This window comes from Cupressus sempervirens, chromosome 6 (genome assembly GCF_028749045.1).
Source record: "Cupressus sempervirens isolate cs-2001-9-10 chromosome 6, ASM2874904v1, whole genome shotgun sequence".
Classification (NCBI taxonomy): domain Eukaryota; kingdom Viridiplantae; phylum Streptophyta; class Pinopsida; order Cupressales; family Cupressaceae; genus Cupressus; species Cupressus sempervirens.
Window position 1 is genome coordinate 561,782,412 of NC_143123.1, and position 24,056 is coordinate 561,806,467.

At 37.5% G+C, this 24,056-nt stretch overlaps 1 protein-coding gene across 2 annotated transcripts in view; it reads left to right on the top strand.

Annotated features, from left to right (window-relative positions):
• Positions 1 to 24,056, top strand: part of LOC149553507 (indole-3-glycerol phosphate synthase, chloroplastic-like) — a 237,079-nt gene that overhangs the window by 89,508 nt on the left and 123,515 nt on the right. Inside the window, exon 3 of one of the 2 annotated variants that reach the window (XM_089788933.1) lies at positions 10,288 to 10,464. The exons of the other annotated variant lie outside the window; for it this stretch is intronic. Coding sequence (XP_089645059.1) covers positions 10,288 to 10,464 — 177 coding nt within the window. The remainder of the gene's footprint in view (positions 1 to 10,287; positions 10,465 to 24,056) is intronic. 2 annotated transcript variants of the gene reach the window in all.

Here is a 24,056-nt window from a genome sequence, read left to right on the forward strand (position 1 = left end):
GGAGAGACCTAGGGACATGTCCCTTCGAAAACAATCTTTGACCAATCCTAGAAGTCAGCGACTTTTCCAAGGAACAATAAGTTTAAAATTAACTTAACACAAACTGAGTTTAGTTAAATCTAAACTAATCCTAAGTGTAGATGCCGATATCCCTAAGAGGATAATGTAAAGATATTTGGATTACTCTAAGCCATGTAAGAACAGATCAGTAAGATTATAAGTTACAGATTTAACACTCCCTCTTAACTTGATAATCATACTGAGAGATATCATATCTAGCAACATCAATAAAGATGAACAAGCAAGAATCGATACTCTATATCTATCTGAATCTTCTTAGCATGTGGTATCATAGATAACATGATACAATGTCATATTACTAAGCCTGTTGATATGACAAATCACTGCTACTAGTGATAACAGTATTGCAAAGAATACAATATACAAGATAAATCTTTAGAATAATTAAGTTCTTCATTTATCCAAGTTGTGATTCATAGATACTGGTATTCCTATATCACAACATGATCTGGAGTTAAGATTTGCTAGAACACAGGATAAAACTCGGAGTAATAAAATTCTTCCTTTCTCCAAATTGTGACTTATAGACATAGCAATGTCTATATCACAATATGATCTTGAACTCATCTAGATCTTATAGTAGAACTCTACTGTTTAGCACATTATCTAAGAGATCGTCATCTCTCATAATGTCTTTTATACAAGTGTTCATTATCTTAGAGATTGTCACCTCTTAAATAATGAATACAAATGGTGGAGCCCATAATAGTCAATAGCCTGACAAATAAAATTATTTTATTAATAATTTAAAGAATACAAATGGATTATAATTCAACCATACCAAGTCTTCTCCTGAAGTGGTCTATCTTCACTCTAGATAGAGGTTTGGTGAGTATGTCTGTTGTTTGATTTGCAATGCAAATGTATTCTAATTTTACAAAATTCCTGACTACCATATCTCTTACATAATGGTAAGAAATTTCAATATGCCTGGACCTGTCATGAAAAACTGGATTCACTGAAAGCTTGATGGAACTCTGATTATCACAATGAAAAATCGTAAGATTCATAGCTTGCCCAAATAATCCCACAAGTAACTTCTTCGAGAGGCCATCGCTACTGCAATGTATTCGGCTTCTATGGAGCTCTGAGCTACTGAAGACTGCTTTCTGCATATCTAGGATATCATTGTTGATTCTAAACTGAAACAACATCCTGAAGTACTTTTTTTGTCTTTAACACCTCTAGCCCAATCTGAGTTGGTGAATCTATGCAAATCTAAATCAACTTTCTCATATTTGAGTCCAAAATTAGGAGTGCCTTGTAAGTAGCTCATAATGTGTTTAACTGCAACTAGGTGAATCTCCTTTGGCTCACACATAAACAGGCTTAAGGCATTAACAGCATAGCAAATATCAGGTCTTGTATTTACCAAGTACATAAGGGACCCAATCATCTGTCTGTAGCGTGTAAAATCTATCGAAGGTGACTCTGCTGCTGCTTCTTTAAGTTTATGTAGATTAGTCTCCATTGGAGAAGACACAGACTTGCAATTCCACATTCCAAATATCTTCAAAATATCTGATGTATACTTCCCTTGATTAAGTATGATACTGTCAAAATTCTGCCGTACTTTCAGTCCTAGGAAGTAATGAAGGACTCCCAAGTCTTTCATCTCGAATTCTCTAATTAGATCTTTCTTGCATTGATCTATAAAATGATCATCACCTGTTATTAGTAAATCATCAACATACAGTATCAGAATTAACATTTCATCTTTATCTCTTTTATAATATAAATTTGGATCGGCTTTATTCTTAAAAAATCTTAAGCCGGTGAGATACTTATCAATTCTTTCATACCAAGCCCTTGGAGCCTGTTCAAGCCCATAGAGAGCTTTCTTGAGCTTGCAAACAAAAATGTTAGGATCACGAGTTTCAAATCCTCTAGGTTGCTCCAAATATACTTCTTTTGCAATCTTTCCATTTAGGAATGCTGTTTTTACATCCATTTGATGTACTTTCCATCCCTTCGATGTTGTAATTGCTAGGACTGCTCTTACAGAGGTATATTTGGTGACAGGGGCAAAACTTTCTTCATAATCAATGCCTTCTTTATGAGAGAATCCTCTGGCTACAAATCTAGCTTTATATTTCTCAATGCTACCGTCAACAGCATGCTTTATTTTAAATATCCACTTGGAAGAAACAAAAGATTTTCCTTTAGGTCTTGGAACAATTTCCCAAACATCATTTTTCATAATAGATTGGTATTCTTTTGTCATAGGTTCTTTCCAGGCTATATGTTTAATAGCATCTGAAGGATTGGTTGGTTCTATTTTGAACAAATTATTCATGTTTGCTGTATAACTAGAAATTTTTTTAGGTCTTTTGCTTTCTCTGATTGTTCCAGAAGGTATAGCAAAGTTTTGTGCTTCCTCGACTGTTTTAATGGCCCAAAATGGTCTTTTCTTTGAATTTTGAGTTCCTCCAAGATTTAGATTTTGAATTTCATCTTCAATTTCTTCTATGTTCTCCCTCCGAGACTCAAACTCACTATTCCTTTCAGAACTAGGTAAAGGAGAAGATTCTTCAGACCTTAGGGCTCTTTTGAATGCTAGATCTTCTTCAAAAATTACATCCCTACTAAGTTCAATACTTTTTTGTCCAGGTATGAAAATACTATATGCCTTAGAGGTTTCACTACACCCTACAAAAATACCTTTCCTCCTAGAGGGTTCTAACTTGGTTCTCTTTTCTTTTGGAACATGGATATATATGGGGCACCCAAACATCCTAAGATTATTTATATTGGGTTTAACCTTAGTAAAGACTTCTTCAGGAGTTTTATCTCTAAGGTAAGAGTGAGGGCAGACAACAGTACAAGAGGCTTCTGCCCAAAGATAATATTCTAGATTTTGATCAAATATCATAGCTCTAGCAGCTTCTATAATTGTTCTATTCTTTCTTTCTACTACCCCGTTTTGTTTTGGATTATAAGGAACAATGTACTCCCTCTTAATTCTTGTTTCTTTACAAAACCTTTAAAACAAATCTGAGGTGTATTCTCCTCCATTATCAGTTCTAAGAGTTTTAATTTTATGTCTTGATAAGTTTTCAGTTAATATTTTGAATTCTTTAAATCTCTTTAAGGTTTCTTCTGATTCTTTGCACTTTAAGAAGTAAATCCACGTTTTCCTAAAGAAGTCATCTATGAACAAAATATAGTACCAGAATAGTTCAAGAGAAGGAATGGACATAGGTCCACATAAATCTGAAAGAATTAATTCTAAAACATTATTTGTTTTTTAGTGCTATAATGAAATGGACTTCTGGTGTCCTTACCCAGTGCACACCCTTTGCATATGCTTGAGTGGTCTTTATTTAGTTTAGGTAGACCAATAGCCATCTTCTCCATAGTTGATAAGGTTTTGAAATTTAGATGCCCTAATCTTCTGTGCCACATTTTATTTATGTCTGCAGCTTCATGAATTAAGGCTTTAATAGGTCGAGTAGATTCCGAACTCAATTTATACAAATATCCTTTTCTCTGACCAATCAACTTCACTTTCTTGATTGAGGAGTTCTTTGCCCAGGTTATTACTTTACTGTCCACGAATGTAACATTATGCCCATCATCTACAAATGCTGTAATTGAGATTAGATTTCTTTTTATTCCTGATATGTAGAGTACACCTTTGAGAAGAAGAGAATTTCCCGATTTTAGTTTTTAGGTGCAATTTCCAATTCCTTCAACGAAATGTGCTGAATTATCACCAATGGTAACTTCGCCATTAACCTTTTTTGATATAGAGTCTAGTGCTTCTTTGTATCCTGTTATATGTTTGGAAGACCCACTATCAATTACCCATGCTTTACTTGAGATTTCATTTGATAGTGATGAATGCATTACACGATTCTCAAGATTATAGGTATCTTCTTCCTTGGTAACATTTGTACAGTTTGCTTCTTGTTTAGAATTCTTAGGATAATTAAATTTGTAGTTTCCAAATTTTTCAGATTTGAAACACTTTATTTTGGATAGATCTTTCTTGGGTTTGCCATTCTTTTGATTTCCCTTTTTCTTCTTGAAATGCTTCTTCTTGCCCTTATAGGAGTTTGTATTAAGAACATGAAGTTCTTTTTTTGTTTTCAGTTTCCCTCCTTTAATTTTCTTGATTCTTCTTGAAGACAATCCCCCTTAGGTTTGTTGAAGTTAGGAAGTTTATCTCTGGCACTTATTCCTTGTGCAAAAGTTTCCTATGAATCTGGTAATCCATCTATAGCTATTAGTGTTAATTCTGTGTCACTAATAATGGTTCCTATACTTGACAGTTCATTTGTAATGCCAACAACCCTTAGGAAGTAAGAATTCATTAATTCTCCTTTGTTTATTTGTATTTGATTTAATTGTCTTTTTAGTGCAAGAACTCAAGTTGCATTGTTGACCTCATATGCATTTAGTAATGCATTCATCATATCAAATGCTGTTTGATGTTTTGTAAGCATGGGTACGCTATCATTTTTTACTCCATCTAATATGACTTGAATGGCTTTCCTATTTCCTTTGCTCCAAATAGATTTATGAGGTTCAACTGAAGGTTGTTTGGATGCTTTATCAACAAATTGTTTTACTTCATTTTTTTCAAGAATCATTATCATCAAATTGTTCTTTCCCATCAAACCTGTCCTCGGGTCTCACTATGCATGCCATTGAAGGTAGGAGAAAGTTGTTAGATATGTTTAAGGTCTGATTACTTAAATTTGTAGAGCCTAGGTTTGACTACCAGAGCTCTAATACCATATAAAGTTTCTGCAAATTCTGACTGAATCAGAGATTAGATTCGACCTTCTTCTTCTCCTTTAGTCATGCTGTGAATAACTTTAAAGTATTGCCTTCAATTGAATTAGAGATATAATTCTGAAATCTGTCTTTACTTCTGCAAATTGTATATGGGCAGTATTGACTAAGGAGCAGATTATTTTGAATTTTGTGTGCTCTTAGACTTCAAACATACCCATTATAAATAGAGAGACCTAGGGACATGTCCCTTCCAAAACAATCTTTGACCAATCCTAGAAGTCGGTGACTTTTCCAAGGAACAATAAGTTTAAAATTAACTTAACACAAACTGAGTTTAGTTAAATCCAAACTAATCCTAATTGTAGACGCCGATATCCCTAAGAGGATAATGTAAAGATATCTGGATTACTAAGTCATGTAAGAACAGATCAGACCGATCTGTTATCAGATCAGTAAGATTATAAGTTGCAGATTTAACATGTATATTTTGCTCTTGTAATCTAATTTGATGATACCTAGATCTTATATCAATTTTTGAAAACTATACTGCACCATGGAGCTTATCGAATGATTCCTCTATTTTGGGAATTGGATACCTGTTTTTTATAGTTTTCTTGTTCAAAGCACAATAATCGATGAACATTTGAAGGGTCCTGTCCTTTTTGACCAAAACCGCAGATGATGCAAAAGGACTTGAACTTGGCTTGATATGTCCCATATCCAAAAGTTCCTTAATAGCCTTCTTTGTCTCATCCCAAAATTTTAGGATGTCTGTATGGAGTAGTTATGACAGGTTTTGCATTATCTTCCATTACTATAGTATGTTCAAAACCCCTGTCGGGTGGTCTTCCTGGGGGTATATCACTGAAAGCCACACTATGATTATCTAACACCTTAACCAAATCATCATGATAACATCTATTTTCAAAACCTGTTACCTCAGGGGAAACCAATCACTGAGCTGACCAAGCAACATCCTTATGCCTGAAAATAGCCTCCATCCTTTTTGCAGTCACGATTGTGGGACCACTATTGGACATTGCCTTGAGTACCACCTTTTTACCATCTTCTTTGAAAGCAGAGTTCCATTGTTTAAAACTCTATGTATATTCATCAGTGTTTCCATCCATAGTATTCCCAAAATAGCATCTGTATCAGCCAAATCAACTACATAAAATCCATCAGTAACAGTAAATGCCAAGATTAATGCTCAAATGGGGAACCTTATGTGTAGAAGATAGATTACCACTTGCAACCGTAACATCAAATTCTTCATGTATCACTGTATGCAATCCACGTTTAGCAGCTGATGCCAAATCAATATAATTATGCGTTGAACCACTTTCTAACATCACAATAATTTGCTGCCCCTGCAATAAATACACCGCTTACACGGAAAATGTTAATAGTGTGGTGTGCTGGACATAGATGCTATTATCCCATGTCTAGTTTCATGTTCTTTATCTTTATCTGTTTCCCTTGGAACCTCATGTTCAACCTTCTCTGCTTCCTCTTCCTCAGTGTCTGATATAACTTCAATATAGTGTATTTGTCCCTTTCCCATGCACCTATGACCTGGTCCCCAAGATTCTCTACAATTGAAGCACAATTCCTTCCTTCTGAGTTCTTTATGCTCTTCAATGTCTAATTTGTTCCTGGGTGGTGTATTTCAGACAAATGGTTGCTTCTCTTTATCTTGTTTTGGTGGAGGACCTCTATAAGAACCTTTTCCTTTTGATGAAGGTTCGAACTCCCTAGCTTTTTTGATTGCCATCTGTAGAGTAAGTGGATTTAAAGATTTGGTGCATCCCTTTATTTAATCTGCCAACCCATCAATGGAGATTACTGTTTGTGTTGCTCTGATACTTCTGTTACCAATAAATTAAGCTTTTCAAATTTTGCAATATATTGTTCAACTGTTCCTATTTGTTTAAGTTGAGTCAATTCCTTCAAGTGTAGTTCATGATCCCGAGTTTCAAATCTGTCAATGAGACATTCAGTAAATTCTGCGTAGGTATCTACACAATTAAGTCCCAAAGTGCTTTGTTGATGGTGACACCACTCATGTGCTATACAATCTAAGTGCAAGGCTACATGCCTATTGGTTTTCATGATCCTGAGTTTCAAATCAAATCTATCAATGAGACATTCAGTAAATTCTGCATAGGTACCTACACAATTAAGTCCCAAAGTGCTTTGATGATGGTGACACCACTCATGTGCTATACAATCTAAGTGCAAGGCTACATGCCTATTGGAAGTATGTGTCTGATTTCTGTACCCAAGCCCTGCCAGTAGTTTTTTCAGTCCCATCAAAGTATGGTATAGAAACCTTCCCTATTTTCCTTTGTAATTCATTATTGTTATTCTGGCCTGTGTGATCTATGTTTCATTCTAATATCACAATATTCCCTGAACGTCATTTCCGATCTGACTTATTCTCCTAATGTCCTCCAATCATTTAATATTTCATCTTTTAGTGCCCGGAAAGAGGGTTCCCATTCTGGCCGTCTCTCCTTAGGAATAAAATTAGGCATAGACGGCCTAGTGTGATCTGTTCGTTCTGTATGTTTATTAACTGAATGCTCCTCTCTGTCATGTTAACACCCATTTTGGTTCTGATTTATTGTGGTAGTCAAAATTTGATCCATAGCATCACTATCCTGTTAAGGTTTTCCTGCAACTCTTGTTGACCCCTAGCCAGTTCTGTGATTACAGATTTAGTAATATTTTCTGGTTGTTCCCCCATAATATTTTGTTCTCCTATTTCAAATTCTAGAATTGATTTGTTTCTTCCAAGGTAGTAGTTATGGGTAGGCCCACTCATGCTAGTTCATACACAGGTTGGCAGGATTCTATGCTCTGATACCACTGTAAAATTCCAAGTTTACAGATTCGGAATTCTTTGTGTATAACAATCTATTCCAACATCAACAGTTCAGATTTTCCAGAGTATACAGGATTTGCAGTGCAATTTATTTAACAGTACTCACAGCATTCGTATAGAAACAGTAAGATTTAACACTGGAAACACTTGATAAATGGTAATCAAGTTTATTATATGCATCAATTCAAATACATAGATTTGACTTAGAAGTATGCACCTGTGTTAGAATATGGAGTACAGCTTTGTGCAGCAGTTACTGGTCGCCTGGTTTGGCTTCTGCTCAGTCCACCCCGTGAATGAATGTCAGTGTTTCTACTGCACAAGGAACAATGCACTGCCCAGATTCCACTCTGTGCAAACCAACACAGTCGTGTCCAGTTCTGCATATGAAATATGAACGAATTGCGATGGTGGCTTCTGCTTCTTCCATTTGCCACAAGTGATCTGGTTTATCAATTCTGTGTACCTTGCTCTGTACTAGGACTGTCTATGAACATTTCCAATGTCTTGGCAACAACCGCACACCATATTAATTGAAGGTGGGTATCTCTTATTCGATTCAGCAACGAAGTCTGATGGGTCAAGAGCATCGGGGTGAGTTCCTCCTAGCACTGTAATGGTGTTTTGCTGCTTCCAATTGAAGACAAAGGCTTCACTTCCAACTTCTGTGACCTGAGACATGTTCATAAGATGGATTATGTCAACTGTACCAGGATACAAACAATGTCTATCAATCAATTTCCTTCTTGGTGTTAACTTCTGTATACTGCAATATAGTTATTGGCTCCAACAGGCCAGGTATTAAACTGGCGAAACAATTGATCCCTCTGCAATTATTTGCAATCAATTTTCTAAACTTTAGTCTGCCTGTCCTCAAGTTGGACATCCTTCTTTATTCACAATTATTTCCCATAAAAATCCAGTAATTGGTTGAACCGCTAAACTGATTATTAAAAACAAATAGCATCAACAATAATACGATTAAAAATTTAATTATTTTATCAATCATAATATTAATTATTTAATATAAGCACAGGACTTTTTGTTTTGATAGGTTATATTTTGCTTTTGACTGGAGCTACGAACCAGTGAGTCTACAAATCTGGGGGACCTCATCCCCAAATCCAACACCCAAGACCTGTGAGCGCAGAAGCCCAGCAGAGACGCCAAGCCCGAGGGGCACAACCAATACACCCGACGTGGGTCCGACACAGGGTCTGCCAGCACTCCTAGACCAGTGACGATCTTGACAGTTGACCTTCGTTATCTCCATCTCCATCAGCAGTTGGCCTGAACACCAGAATCTCCATTAGTACGCGTGCACCTATCCACCACCACGCAAGACAACCAAGATGGGCCCAACTAGCATTAACACTGTTTTGGGCCAACCAGGGATTTGAACCTTGGTTGCACCATTAAAAGTGCAACCACAACACCACTACACCAAAAGGTGATCCCCTTAGTACAGGACATATCTGACTAGTATTAAATAATTAATTCCTTATTAATAAGATTAACTAGGGGCATATTTAGGGGACATGACAATCAGCTACTAGATTTCATCACATCCATCACTAAAAACTGGACACCAAAAATTTACACATGCATCTCAAAGAAAATAATATCAAAGAGGAAGGTCATTTTATCCTTACAAAAATTATGTTATGCAGACAGTCATATGACATGACCAGCACAGACATTATATCTCCCTTTGCCTATAGACACATGCTCTCATGAACATTCAAATCTGCTGTTTCAAGACTGTCCCACCTTCAAACACGTCTCCGGTTCAGTTCCATGCATCCCAAAACATCACCATTACAAGTACATATTCCGGACATGTATTGCTTCTTTCTGATCGGTAGATCAGACTGGATTTGCAAAGCAAAAATTTTACTGCCAAACTCTTACAGGTAGAGTTTCTTACACTGATATATCCACCATCAAAAAATATGTACGCATTAAAACAGATATTAAATTCAATTGCTAAATGATATAATTTTAGATAATGTCTAAAATGCTTAAATGAGCATGAGTATAAATTACAAGGACTTTTATGTACACAGATTCTTCACACCCATATACAACTGTGAATCGCCTATCAGCATTATTAATGCTCCTAATATTTAGGAAATCATCACTGTCAAAACAGAAACTTAACAGTCAAGCCTTTGGAAATCCACAGTAAAACTTGGAGAAATAAATGCCTTTGGAAATCCACAGTAAAACTTGGAGAAATAAATGGAAGGAAGAAATCCGATGAAATAGGCAGCACTCATCTTTTTGCCTCATCTGCAGCTCTTTTTCTCCTCAGTTGTGCTATTCAACACAAATCACTCCATTAAGTTTTGTGTGAGAATGGAGCAGTGAGGGTCTTCAACTGCATTTCTGCATCAGTAAATGATGAGTGGTGGTCGAGGTTTGTGTGGTCCAACCCAACTATATTATGGGATGACAATCACTGGAATGCTCTCTAACTTACTTCTCGGTATTATGAAACTGTGTTCTGTTTTGTCTGATAATTGTTATTATTCAAACAATTAGATTTTTACACACTTTTTTTTTGATTGAAATAGATGAAAGAAAACATGCATCTGGAAAGTGTGAAAGAAGCTTTGTCACATGCATTGCCTCCCAGAGATTTTATTGGTACATTAAAAGTCCGTATGGCAGAAACTGGTTTACCAGCTTTAATAGCAGAAGTGAAGAAAGCATCACCTAGTAGAGGGATAATTCAGCCTAACTTTGACCCAGTAAGTGTCTTGTTAATGCTTTTCCACTACTGTTTTTATTTTTTTCTGGTCCATCAAGTAAACTATCTTTATAATTCTGAGGGTGATGAGTTTTTTGTGTACCATAATTTTAAACAATTGAAGGTATAAGTATTAATTTGAATTCTTTGAAGAACGAATTTATGAAAAAGAGATGTGTGCAGTACATACACATAGTAGCATGCATGTAAAGCTTCAAAACTTGCAAAATTTTCCACATATGATACACAGTTGATTGGTAGAATATAGGATAAATTAATGAATGAGCAAGAAGCTCGTTTATAGTTTAGAAAGACGATATTTCTATTATGAAACAATTATTATTAGAAACATTCTAATAACGAAAGAATATCTTGAACATTAGAAACATTCTAATATATATTTAAGATTTACAATATTGACCATTAAATTAATAATAAATAACAAGATATTAAGGAGTTATATGTCAAATACCTCCCTTAATGGTCAATATGTATAATATGACACCAAGAAGCGCTTTAAGCTTAACAAACTTCTCTGGAAGTAGGGACTTGGTGAGAATATCAGCAATATGGTTTTTTGTAAGAACATATTGCAAATCTATGGATCCATCTTCAGTTAGCTGATGGATGAAGTGACAAAAAGTGTCAATATGCTGAGTGTGCTCATGGAAGACTAGATTCTTGGCTAGTTTGAGGACACCTTATTGTCCCAAAAGAGGGATGAAGGGCTTGCATAAGACATATGTATGTCGGAAAGTATCCTACAAAGCCAAACTGCCTCACAACTTGCTTTGACTGTTCCCCAATATTTAGCTTCCACTGAGGAAAGAGAAATAACTTGCTGCTTCTTACTGGTCCAAGTTATAACACCTGTGCCGAACTGAAGACATACCTAGAAGTTGACTTTTTGTCATCAACAAATTCTTCCCAATCTGAATCTTTGTAATTGATGAGTCGGGATCTTTGGTTCATCCATAGAGGATACCAAAGTCAGGAGTGCCTTGGCATAATGCAGGGTGTACTTCGCTATAGCCCAGTGATCTGAAGTAGGAGCTGTCATGAAGTGAGATATGTTACATACTGCAAAGTTGAGATTAGGTCTAGTGGAGATGAGATAGATCAAGCTGCCTATTAGTTTCCTAGATGTGGATTCATTCTCAAAAGAATCAGATTTGACTCACAACTTTAGACTAAACTTTTCTAGGTCTAGATACAGGTTTGCAGTCCTGCATTATGAATTTGTCAAGCAGATCTCGTGCATACTTAGGCTGAGAGACGAAGATGCCATGTGATTGCTGCCAAACCTCGACACCTCTACAGTAGTGCAAAAGCCCAATGTCAGTCATGTAAAAAGGATGACATAGATATTGTTTGATTCCCTGAATCAATGATGTGGAACTATTGGTGATAATCAATTCATGAAATTATATAACAAGAATGATGATATCACTGCTAGTAGTTTTGAGTCTTGACATACAAATTTGAGTGAAACTCTTCTAGAAACCCTGATCTATGATGTATTTTTAATATTTATTTACCATACTTGAGGACCTAGTTTGAGGCTCTAGAGTACCTTCACCGGTTTGAGTACCTGTTGTTCTTGATCGACAACCTTGAATCTAGGAGGTTGCCTCATGTACAAATCTTCTTGCAAGTCACCATTCAAGAAGGCACTGTTTACATCCATTTGATGGACCTTCCAGTGACATTGAACTACCATGGCGAGAGTTAATTTAATGGTGCTCATCTTTGTTGTGGGAGCAACGGTCTCTTCACAATCAATTCCTTCACATTGAGAGAAGTTTTTAGCAACAATATGAGCCTTTTGCTTATCTGAAGTACCATCAACATTGTATTTGACTTTGTAGACCCATTTGCATCCAATGGGTTTCTTTCCAAAAGGAAGATTTGATAAAACCCAAGTGTTATTTTTCAATAGGCTATGATGCTTACTGTGCATAGTTTCTTGCCACTTAGGTATTCCTTATGCTTTTGTGAATGTTTTTGGCTCATATACATTGTGAATGTTGACCATAAGAGCATAATTTATGGGATCAGATGGTTCGCTCTTTTCTTGAGCATTTCTACCCTCAATGAACTCAACATCATGAAAGCTATCATCTTAGCCCACCATTTAGGCCAGAGAGTAGAAGTACCAACATCAGAAGTAAAAGGTGCAACATGATCATCAAATAGAAGATCAAATTAATCTTGAGGGAAATCAAGTGTTGAAGCTACATGTTTGGGTGATCTTGTGAGAGAAGGAACTGGTGGAGAGGTAGGATTAGGAATAGCTGGGGCCCTCCTATCAAGTGTACCTAATGGAAGATGAACACCCAATTTTGGAGCATTAAAAGACTAATTCTTGGAATCCATAATTAGAGGAGAGAGTTAAAGTGGCTCTTGTTCCTCATCAAAGACTACATCTCGACTGAAGATGAGATGATTAGTCTTGATGTCAACTGAGGATTACGCTTTGTGATTGTCACACTAGTTGGTTAGCATGAGTTTTTGGCTCTTGGCATTCAACATGGTACATTCAGCATCAGAACTCCATACGAAGGCAGTGGAGCCAAAACCTTTGAGATGATTGATTTTGGGCTTACAACCTGACCATGCCTTTTCTGGAGTTTGCTTCGTGAGAAGCATTGTAGGAGAGTGATTGAGAAGATAAACGGTAGTGTAGACTCGAGCCCAAAATTTCTTTGGAACTATCATTTGTTTAAGCATAGACCAAGCCATTTCAGTGATGGTGTGTTTTCTACGATCAACTACAACATTTTGCTGAGGTGTTTAGGGTGTTGTTAATTGGCACTTTATGTCATGTTGTTCACAAAAATGGGAGAAGGCCGTAGAACAAAATTCTCCCCCATTATTAGTTCTATGAATGACAATATGTCAATCAAACGCTTTTTCTACAAATGCTTTGAACTTTGAAAAATAAACAATACCTCTGATTTTTTTACGAAGTAAATACACATATTTTATGACTGAAATCATCAACAAAAACTTGAAAATGCCTAGACCCAATAATAAAAGGAGTAGCCTCAGGCCCATAGAGGTCAGCATGAACTAGCTGCAATACCTTAGAAGCTCTCTAGGAGTTGATTTGAAAAATTATTGGGATGCTGCTTTCCAGCTTGACATGCTTCTCAAACTCCAAGGCTTTGGGTCTAAATCTCTGACAACCAAATCCAAGATCTTTTTGAACAAGCTAACATAGATAGCGCACATTCAAGTGCCCATACTACTAATGCCAGAGTGTACTAATAGAGGAGCAGTACATTGCCATAGCAAGCTCCTGGAATCACTACAGTCAACAAGTTTGAAAAGACCATGATCCTCAACACCTACAAAAAAAGTAGATTGCGTTTCCCGATCAATGATACTGAACTGATTTGAATTGAAGGTTACATCTAGCCAAGTACAATGTCTTAGAATTTGACTGATTGAGAGAAGGTTAAGTTCTATTCCTTGAACATAGTGCACATCAAGGAAAATCAATTTCCTTCCTCCATTATGAATCTTTATATTGCTTTTTTCTGAATTTGGTGTGCTATTCTCCAAAAATGACTAAATTTGTGAATGGCTGAAAATATGTCAACCAATCATGCTTCTAGCACCTTTATGCGCCTTGTGAAAGAGGTCCTATCTTCTTCTTTATGGAAGTAGCAAAATCGTCTCCCTGGGCACTTCTCCTTTCAATGCCTTGAAGATAAATGAGCTCCAAAACTCCCCTTGGATGAAAGCCATACACAACTTCAATGGGACTCTTCCTAGTGCTCCTGTTTACTGAATCATTAAATGCAAATTCAGCTGGACTGATCAACAAATCCCAGGCCATTCCATGCTGCTTTGTGAGACACTTAAGAAGGTTGCCCAAGGACTTCTTTACCACCTCGGTTTGGCCATCTCTATGAGGGTGGTAGATAGATTGAAATGACAATTGTGTCCCAAGTTTCTTCCACAGGATTCGCCAAAAATGACCAACAGACTTAAAATCCCTAGCAGCAACAATTGAAAGAGGCAATCCACGTATTCTAACAACTTCCTTGAAGAACAAACCTGCAATGTTTGATGGATCTTTTGTGCATTTACAAGGCACAAAGTGGGCCATTTTATTGAATCTATCAACAATGACAAATACACTGTCAAATCCCCTAGGAGCCTTTGGAAGGCCCAAAACAAAATCTGTACTCACACTCTCCCAGGGCCTTGTAGGAACAACGTAAGATTTGATGCAACCATGCATTGGATGAAATACCTTCAGATTTTTGACAAATCTGATAACTAGACACAAATTCCCTGACATCCATTGGCAACTTAGGCCAATAGTAGTATATCTTCATCTGCTACAAGGTCTCATCAAGACCAAAATGAGTACCAAGAGTTCCATTATGCTTTTCTTTGATAATGTTCTCTCTTATAGAACATTTCGGAACACACATCTGGTGTCCTTTACACAAAACACCTATCTGTAGTACATGGAGAAATTCACATGAAAGGTTCTCGCAAAATTCAAACATATGTTATATGGTTCCTTGAAATCTGGATCACCTACATAAAGTTCTTTGAGAGATTCAACTCCCACACTATGTAGCTGGAATTCTTGAACTTTGAGCACTCCTCTACTCAAAGCATCTACAACTTTGTTTGTGACCCCTTTCTTATGCTTAGTGGTAAATGTGTATGCCTGCAACTGCTCCACCCATTTGAGATATCTCTGATTAAACTTCTCGTCCATTCAGAAAACTCAAGCCATGATTATCTATGAACACAATAAACTCCTTGGGCATCAGATAGTGCCTCTACTTTTTGAGGGCATGTACCATTTCACACTACCCCAAATCATATGTAGAATACCTTCGTTTTCTATAATTCAACTTCTCTGAAAAGAAATTAATAGGATGCCCATCTTGACCAAGCCCTGCTCCCATGGCATGCTTGCTTGCATCACACTCCACAGTAAATACTTTATAAAAATCAAGAAGCATTAGAGTAGGCAACTATGCAACTTTCCTTTTCAATAACTGAAAGCATTGCTCTGCTTGATTAGTCCAAGCAAACTTACACCTGAGTCCCCCTTTAATGGTATTGAGGACATGAGCAATGATGTGACTGAAACCTCTAATAAACTTACTATAAAAGGTAGATAGACCATGAAAACTCCTCACATCCCCAACTAACTTGGGTGTAGGCCAATCAAGGATTGCTTCCTTCTTGGAAGTATCCATCTTAATACAACCTTGATACAACAAAACCCAAATATACCAGTTCAGTTTTAAGGAACTCACATTTCTCAAGATTGATCATCAACTTGTGTTCATGCCACTTTTCCAACACCTGCTTAATGTGCCTGAAGTGCTCCTCCTTAATCTTGCTAAAGATCAATATATAATCAAGATAGACCGCAACAGAGTTACCAATGAATTTTACCAATACCTCTTTCACAAGGCGCATAAAGGTGCTAGAAGCATTACTAAGGCCAAATGGCATGGGAAGCCATTCATTAAGACCCTCATTGGTCCTAAAGGCAGTCTTCCACTCATCCTCCTGCCTTATTATAATCTGATGATATTCTGATTTCAAATCCACCTTTGAAAAGTAGCAAGATCCTGCTAGATAGTCCATGAGGTCCTCTATCCTTGGCATTGGAAACCTATACCTTATAGTGATCTTATTTATTGCTCTTACTATGTACACATTTTCCATTTGCCATCTTTCTTTGGGGCTAAAACTGTAGGCACTGCACATGGGCTTAAACTCTTCTTGAGTAAACCCTTGTCAAGCACTTCCTTAACCTGCCTAGAAATCTCCTCAGCTGAGATGGAGTCATCTTATACACAGGCTTGTTGGGCAAGGCAGTTGCTGGTATCAGATCTATCTGATGACTTATGTCTCTTATTGGGGTAAGGATTTAGGAGCATCATTCACAACTATACCTTGACACTTATCCAACAACTGGAGCACCTCTAATGGTACCTTCCCTCTTATCCTTAGGTTGCAGTCTAGGTTTATCCTTTGGTTTCATCATTAGAGCATACCCTTGAAACTTTTCTTCTTTTATTAACTCTACAAACTCCTCACCACTGATCAACATCACAATCACATTGGACTCACTCTCGTTCTCTCCTAAGTGTTGTGGTAGAGGATCCATCTTAAATTGTCTCCCATTGGGGTTATAACATAAGAGTTCTTCTCACCATCATGTTGTACCTTAACATCAAATTGCCAAGGGCAACACAATAACATGTGGCAGGCATCCATTGGAATAATATCCTTGTACTCCCCTACCTCAAACTAAACCAATGTTTGTTCATCAACCATAAAGGTTTGACTCTTATTCAACAAGGAAGTCTTGTGAGGAGTGACATGAGGTAGCCTTTTCAATTTAAGCTTCTCTACCATTACTGTTGAAACTACATTCTCTGTTGGTCTAGAATCTACAATAATTTTCAGAGTTTACCTTGTGTTTTGAACAATATCTTCCTTTGTGGTGGTTCTTGCATCAAGGGTACCTTGAGTAGTGTCCTCTTGATCATCATGTTTTCTCCTTCAAGAACAGGTGCAACACTACTCATTGGAGACACTTTCACAATCTTCCACTTGGATTAATTGATTTCTCCTTTCTCCTTTTGAGCTTGAGTACTTCTTAGGACATTGTGAAGTAGGAGCATCTTGCATCACAAAATAAAAAGGGGCCTAATTTAAATTATAAATTTAAAAAAAAAAATTGAGAGAGAAATTGACAAAAATTGGAGGAAAAATTAATAATAAAAATAATAATGGAGAAAAAAAGGGAAAAAGGAATTTTATTTACCAAGGTGGCATTTTAGAAGTTAGTGGAAAGTTCCTTATTTCATGTATTTAATGCTTGTTGCCAAACCAACTTGTGGCTTGAAGGTGTATTTAATGAGTGTTTATTTAATTACTTTTATGCTAGGCCGACTTGTGGCTTGGTTTAGTATAAGTAGAGGGTCTTGTGGAGTCTAGAGTCATTATTCATCCAACATGGAGAAGAGGAGTATCTGTGAAGAGTGAAGTTGAGCAAAGCTAGTTGTTGCGGCTTGGAAAAACAACAAGGTTGTTTGGCGGCTTGCGAGCACAAGTTTAATTATTCTTGGGGTTTTCTACTAGATTACGGATCCGGGCTAGCTTGGGTTTGGATCTGCGGGATCTTGTAGAGCGGTTGTTGTACTTGTTTATGTATTTGGTTGCAACCTAGAAGGCCTTATAGCCGGGTATGTTGGATGTAAATCTTATGATTATATTATGAGAATTGACATTATTTTGGATCTGAATCTTTGTATTATTGTTATTCTTCCATTGTGTGGTTATTTGCTAGGGTCTAGGACATCTTCTTTGGGGTTTCTCCTGCCTTGCATTGCATCAAGTGGTATCAGGGTAGAGTTCGATCTTGTGGTGGATTGTTCATTCTGAAGTCCTATATATATCTTTGTTGTAAGGTGGAAGATCAAGGTTTTGACTTACAATTGCAGAGGACTTGCAAATGGATCCTCATATGGAGAGATGGTTGTGAAGATGGCTTGTTGATCTTGTTGAGTGAAGATTGGATTTGGTTGGAAATTTATTGCAGAGGGTTTGAAAAGATCTTGGAAGATGGCTTCCAGAGGATTGGACCCTAGGATGATTGTATATCTCTGTGATGTGGTGGAGACAAAGATTTCAGAGACATTTTCTTGGTTCGAAGCTAGTTTGATCGATCGAGTTAAGGAAGTGATAATTGAGTTTCGCAGAGATTTCTGGAGTTGCAGTATACTGATCCGAAAGAGAATGGTTTGGCCAGTTAAGAAGATTGTGCAGAGGAGAAGATACATTGTTGTTAAGGAAGAGGTAAAGGATGACTTCACTAGAGCTGAAGATGATATTTGTTTTCATGATCAGTTAGATGGATCTGCTAGAGAAACTGCAGAGCATCTTATTGTGGATGATGAGATTGCTGACTATGGGGATTTCTATATGGCTGTTGATATGGATTTCCATATTGCTGGTGATGTGGATGTTGTATTGGATTAACTTGTTGCTGGACATTCTTTTGTGGAGTTGGATGTTGCTGATATGGATTCACTAGTTACTGATATGGTTGAGGATCGACATGGTAGTGCAGATCTGTATGTTATTGATTTGCCTTTGGTTGACATGGCTGAGGATTTACATGTTGCTCTTATTATGGATTTGAGCTTACATGTTGATTTGGTTTGGGAGTTACCTTATGTTGCTGACATATATTTCATGTTCGAGGACATTGTTGTTGGTGGTTGTGATCAGTTGTAGAGATTGTTCGTGAAGCATTATGTTCAGTTTGTTCCTAGGAGAAAGCTTTCTAATTGGGTTGCTAAGATTCATTCTATTATGATATGTTTGAATGGATGAAGCAAAGATTGTGGGTTTGCAGATTGGTTCTCTTGTCCTTGATGGATTGGAAGCCTTTGGTGAAGGTGAAGATGGGTGCAGATATTTATTTTGGCATCAAAGTATGGGACATACGTTTTATCTACCTGGGGAGTTTGAAGCAAGAGCATCTTGCATCACAAAATAAAATGGGGCATAATTTAAATTTAATTATCAATCAATGTCATTCCCCCATCCTTCAAACTCAATTACATGACTTTTTAAAATAATGGAAGTGGGGGAAATCTCGTGAACTGGTTTGAACCGATTTTGATTTATGAACATAGATTAAGCTTAATAAACTTAATGTATCAATTTCCACTGCATTAACATAAATAAGCTTAAAATATGCTTAATTTATTAACTTTCAAAATTAAAACTATAAACATTACGAATTAATTCATATTAGTTAAAAAGAAAATCTAAACTAATATAAAATAATTAATATTTATTTGTTTCCTGAGTATCAAAAAGAAAGTCCTCTTGGAGGGATATTATAGAGTCAGCCCCTTGGAGGCTCTATTTTGTTGCAAAATGCCTAATATAGGCCTTTTCTAAAAAGTGGTTCAACTTTCTCATATGGACACCATTTTTTTCAAACCAAATATTGACAAAAAATTGATTCTGTTAACTTCATAGTGGTATTGGTATCTCTCAATGATTTTGCTATCTGATGCTGACTTTTTTTCCAGTGGACATCAAATCTTAATTTTACCTTTCCAAGCTCATAATGTTTCACTCTGGATTTTCCTTTATGGTGATTTGAGTGGCATCAAAAAGGTATTTAGGAGCACTTCATTTCAGTTCATGCACATATTGAAAATTTGTTTCTAGAATTTTTTATTTCAATTTGAAGCAAGTTTGCTACATTTTGGTTACATTTGTTTGAATTTGCAAAATAATGGTAATTTGTTTTGAACAAAGAAGTGATTGTTTGTGAGGGGTAATCAACTTTTATTCTTTTCTTTTGTCATAGATTTGCCAAAGTTTGAGCGTCTTACTCCATAGAACTATGTTGAGTGGAAATAAGATATGGGTATCTTGTTGAAGTTGAAGTTTGGAAGGATTACATATGGCAACCATAGGTGCTGTAAAAAAGAGCAAATGGTTTGTTAGAAGATTTGTAGCTTTTGACCCTCTTACTATGACCATTTATTCTATTTTTGGATATAATGTGCTAACTTGTAAATATCTTAATGAAATTTGTACTACCTTAGAGAGCCTTTTTGATAAGCTAGATATTGCAAGGAAATTTGGACTGGAGAATGAACTAACAAGTCTAATAGTAGGGATTATGAAAAATCTTGAACTTCTTTACAAATCTCAGTTCTCTTAGATTGCAATTGACAAAATGTTGGTTACTAAAGAGGATGAACAATTAATTCCATCTATTCTATCTACTTCACAGAGATTGATCTGACCACTTTGGGGTTTCAGCGTTCTTTTGATGATGTTCTTGGACCGCTCTCTTGTTATGGTTGCCATCTACTGCAGCTATGTGAGTCTTCTGGTATTGTGATCTTGAACAGTCTTTCCTGCTTTCCAGGTTTTGAGCTCTTTACTTACTGGCCTCATTGTGGTGTTGCTAGCATTGTTGATTATGCCCTCACCTGTCCCTCGTTCATCCCTAATATCCATAGTTTCACCATCCTATGCCTTCCTCTTGCGGATCATGCTCTCCTTAGTATTCGTATGTGCATTTCTCCTCTTGCTCTGCCCCCTCTCCCGTCATTTCATCTCTTGTCTACTATTGCTTGTTCACCCATTCAGTTTCGATTTCTTGAAGGCGATTGTGAGCTTTTTTCCTCATCTTTTGAGTCTTCTCGACCCTGCATGTTTCTTTGACTCTTGTGAGGCCATCTCCATGTTTGACCTACTTGCCACGACCATCTATTAGTCCGCCATCATTTTCATTCCTCACTGTCCTTCACTGCCCCTCTGTAGTAAATGCTGTAATACTTGTCTCATGAACCAATGGTTCCATGTGGACTACGAAGCTTTCCATCACTCGTGTTTTTCTTTTGAGGCTCACTCCCTCGACTTTGCGCGCCTTCGTGTGTTTTACCTTCGTTTTCTTCATAATAAGAAACGTTCCTTTACTGCTTCCTAGTGCAAATCCCTTTGTTCCACTTTGATCCGCAACCCCCAACTTTTTTGGTGCACCCCTTTTCCCCACTGTTCCCCTCCACCCTCCACCCTCGACTTTCGCTTCCTCACCTCCCACACCGTGACTATTTATTACATCAGTGGGCAACCTTGTTTTCATCCCCTCCCGCCTCCTTTCTGCCACTTGTTCACCCTTTCTTGCATTTATGAGGCCATCAGATCCATGAGATGTAGCAGAGCGGCGAATGAGGAGGGTTTCCAGGTGGAGCTCCTCAAGTTTGGTGCCTCGGTTCTAGGCCCCTATCTCACTATTCTTTTCAACAAAGTGATTTGCACTGGGTTCCCGATTTCTTGGTCCAAGCATTTCATTTATCCTATCCACAAGACCAGTCTGATCTCTGATCGGGGGAATTACAGAACCATCATGGTTGGGCATATGTTTGCCAAACTTTATGTGACAACCCTTAATGCTATGCTATCTGGTGAACTTGATAGGAAAGGTTGTGGGGCTAGAGGACAAGTTGGTTTCCGGGCTAACTACCAGAGCATGGATCACATCTTCACTTTGCAGGCTATTATCAAGGAGGCTAGACACAGATCGGAGAAAGTTTACTGTTGCTTTGTTGATTTTCGCAAAGCTTTTTATTCTGTTCCTAGGATGGATCTTTTTGAGAGGCTTCCCGAGATTGGTATTTCTAAGATGCTACTTACCGCTATTATTAGATTATATGAAATTGTGATTGGCAGATTCAGAACCCTCAAACCCTTGAGGGTTTCTTGGATCCGATCCATAGCACTATTGGAGTCAAGTAGGGATGTCCTCTCTCTCCTACCTTGTTCGGGTTATATATTGATGAGCTTGAGGACTTTCTTCTGAAGTCTTCACTCTTCTTTTTGCGGTTGATGTTGCTCTTCTTGCTTCGTCTCCAGACAGTTTACAAAGGCTTCTTGATGGCTTGGCTTCCTTTTGTGACCGGTGACAATTTGTGGTTAACCTAAGTAAGACTCGGGTCATGATCTTTAACCACTTGAAGATTTCCCATCTTCACTTTTTTCTTTAGGGATAGGAGATTGAGATCACTTCATCTTATACTTATTTGGGGGCTAGGTTTTTTGGGCCACTATTCAGTATGAGACCGACGATTCTGCCCTTGGTCAACAAGGGTATGGGCTCTCTTGCTATGCTTAAGAAACAATGCTATAGACATCACTTTCAGGATACATCATCCAAGTTATCCCTTTTGGAATCCCTTGTGCAACTGACAATTCTTTATGGGTCTGTGGTTTGGGGCTCGTCTCTCCTTGGTTCTGATTGTGCATCGGTCGAGTGGGTTTAGACATTGCTTTTACAGTGCATCATTAGGTGTCACAAGTTTACTCCTCATAGTATCATTCTTGCTGAGTTCGATGCTCATCCTTTCTGTCTTGCGGCCATGTTTGATTTGATTTGGTTCCTCCAACGTCTACGTGGTTTTGCGGATTTGGCTGGTGATCGTGTTCGGTATTCCTACTTGGCTTACTATTCTTCGGTTACTATTGCGAGTTCTTGAGCTTGCTGTTGGTATGCACAGACCTCTTCTTTGCTGGGCTCGATTGGAATAGATATTAACCGCTTCCCCCCTTACCAATTTTCGCTGAATGCCCTTGCTCATCTTCTCCCCTCATGGCATGAGTTAAATGAGCATGTTAGACTTGACATTTACAGACAGTATATTGCCACTACTTGGATTAACCCGCCTAATGGGTTACGTCTGAGGATGTCCTTTTATGCAGAGCACTTTTTGGAGATCTCTGATGGGATTATTGTTCATCCTAGCTACCTTTCTCGGCGGTGGGCTCATGCCTTTCGTATCTCCCTAGGGTCTTTCAGAGTTGGTTCTCATCGTCTTCGGGCTCAGATCGACCATCATATTGACGGTGGAGGACGGATCTGTGAGTTATGCACTTTGGATGAGATTAAGATTGAGACTGAGATTCACTTTCTTTTCCATTGCCCTATCTACTATGAAATCAGAGGGAAATTTTTTTGTTTGTTCTGAGTGTTTCTCTCTTTGTGATTTCTTTAGTTACTATGGTCAGTGATGTCTTGCACTTTATCTTCAGGAGGCTACTATGCTCCGTGATATCACTCTTTAGTCAGTGCTTCCTCACCGACATACTTCTACTCAACTCATTACTACCTTTTTCACACCATTATCTCCTTTGCGTGGTGTGAAAAGGTCGTCTAGCTCTACTAGCTCCTTTGGTCTTTCTAGATTTGCTAGATCTATTAGATCCTGTATTGGCTATTTGCAGCAATGACACTCCTCTACGAGTTCTCAGAGACAGAGCAGAGCTTCTACCCATTGGCACGCCTATCCTTCTGTGACTGATTTCTTTCTGCCTTGAAAGGACTCCTAGTCGTTTGTCTTGGCCTCTCTCTGTTTCTTTTCTTCTTGTTTTGTTGTATGCTTTTGTTTTTGGGCACCGTTGGGTGCTCTTGCTGTTATCAGCCTTATTCTTGTAACCCTACAGTCCCACAAACCTTTTGGTGGTCTTTTGTTGGACATTAATATCATTATCTTATCTCTCAAAGCATATCCTCATCAGTTAGTGTTTTTTCTAGATTTATGCTTTTAAGGATGCTCTAGATAGTGCATGCAAAATGCCTTCTCTTGATGGTTTTGTAGCTTTGTTAACAAGAGAACAAACAAAGTTGGCAATAATGAGCACATTGATGCCTCCATTGTCTTAAGAGATTCTCCTTTACAACATACTCCTTGAGTCCAAGTCCTCTTCTATGAGGAATCATTCACAAAGAAGTTGAGATGTGCTTATTGTAAGAGACTAGGGAATGATAAGCACAGACGTTATGATAAGAGGATTGATGAACTTATTAACTTACTCAAAGAACAACATCTCACTGCCCTTGAGTCCAAGTCCGCTTCTATAAGGAATCATTCATAAAGAAGTTGAGATGTGCTTATTGTAAGAGACTAGGGAATGAAAAGCATAGGTGTTATGATCAGAAGAATATGAACTTACTCAACTTAGTCAAAGAACAACATCCCACTACCCTCATTAGTATCTTATTCT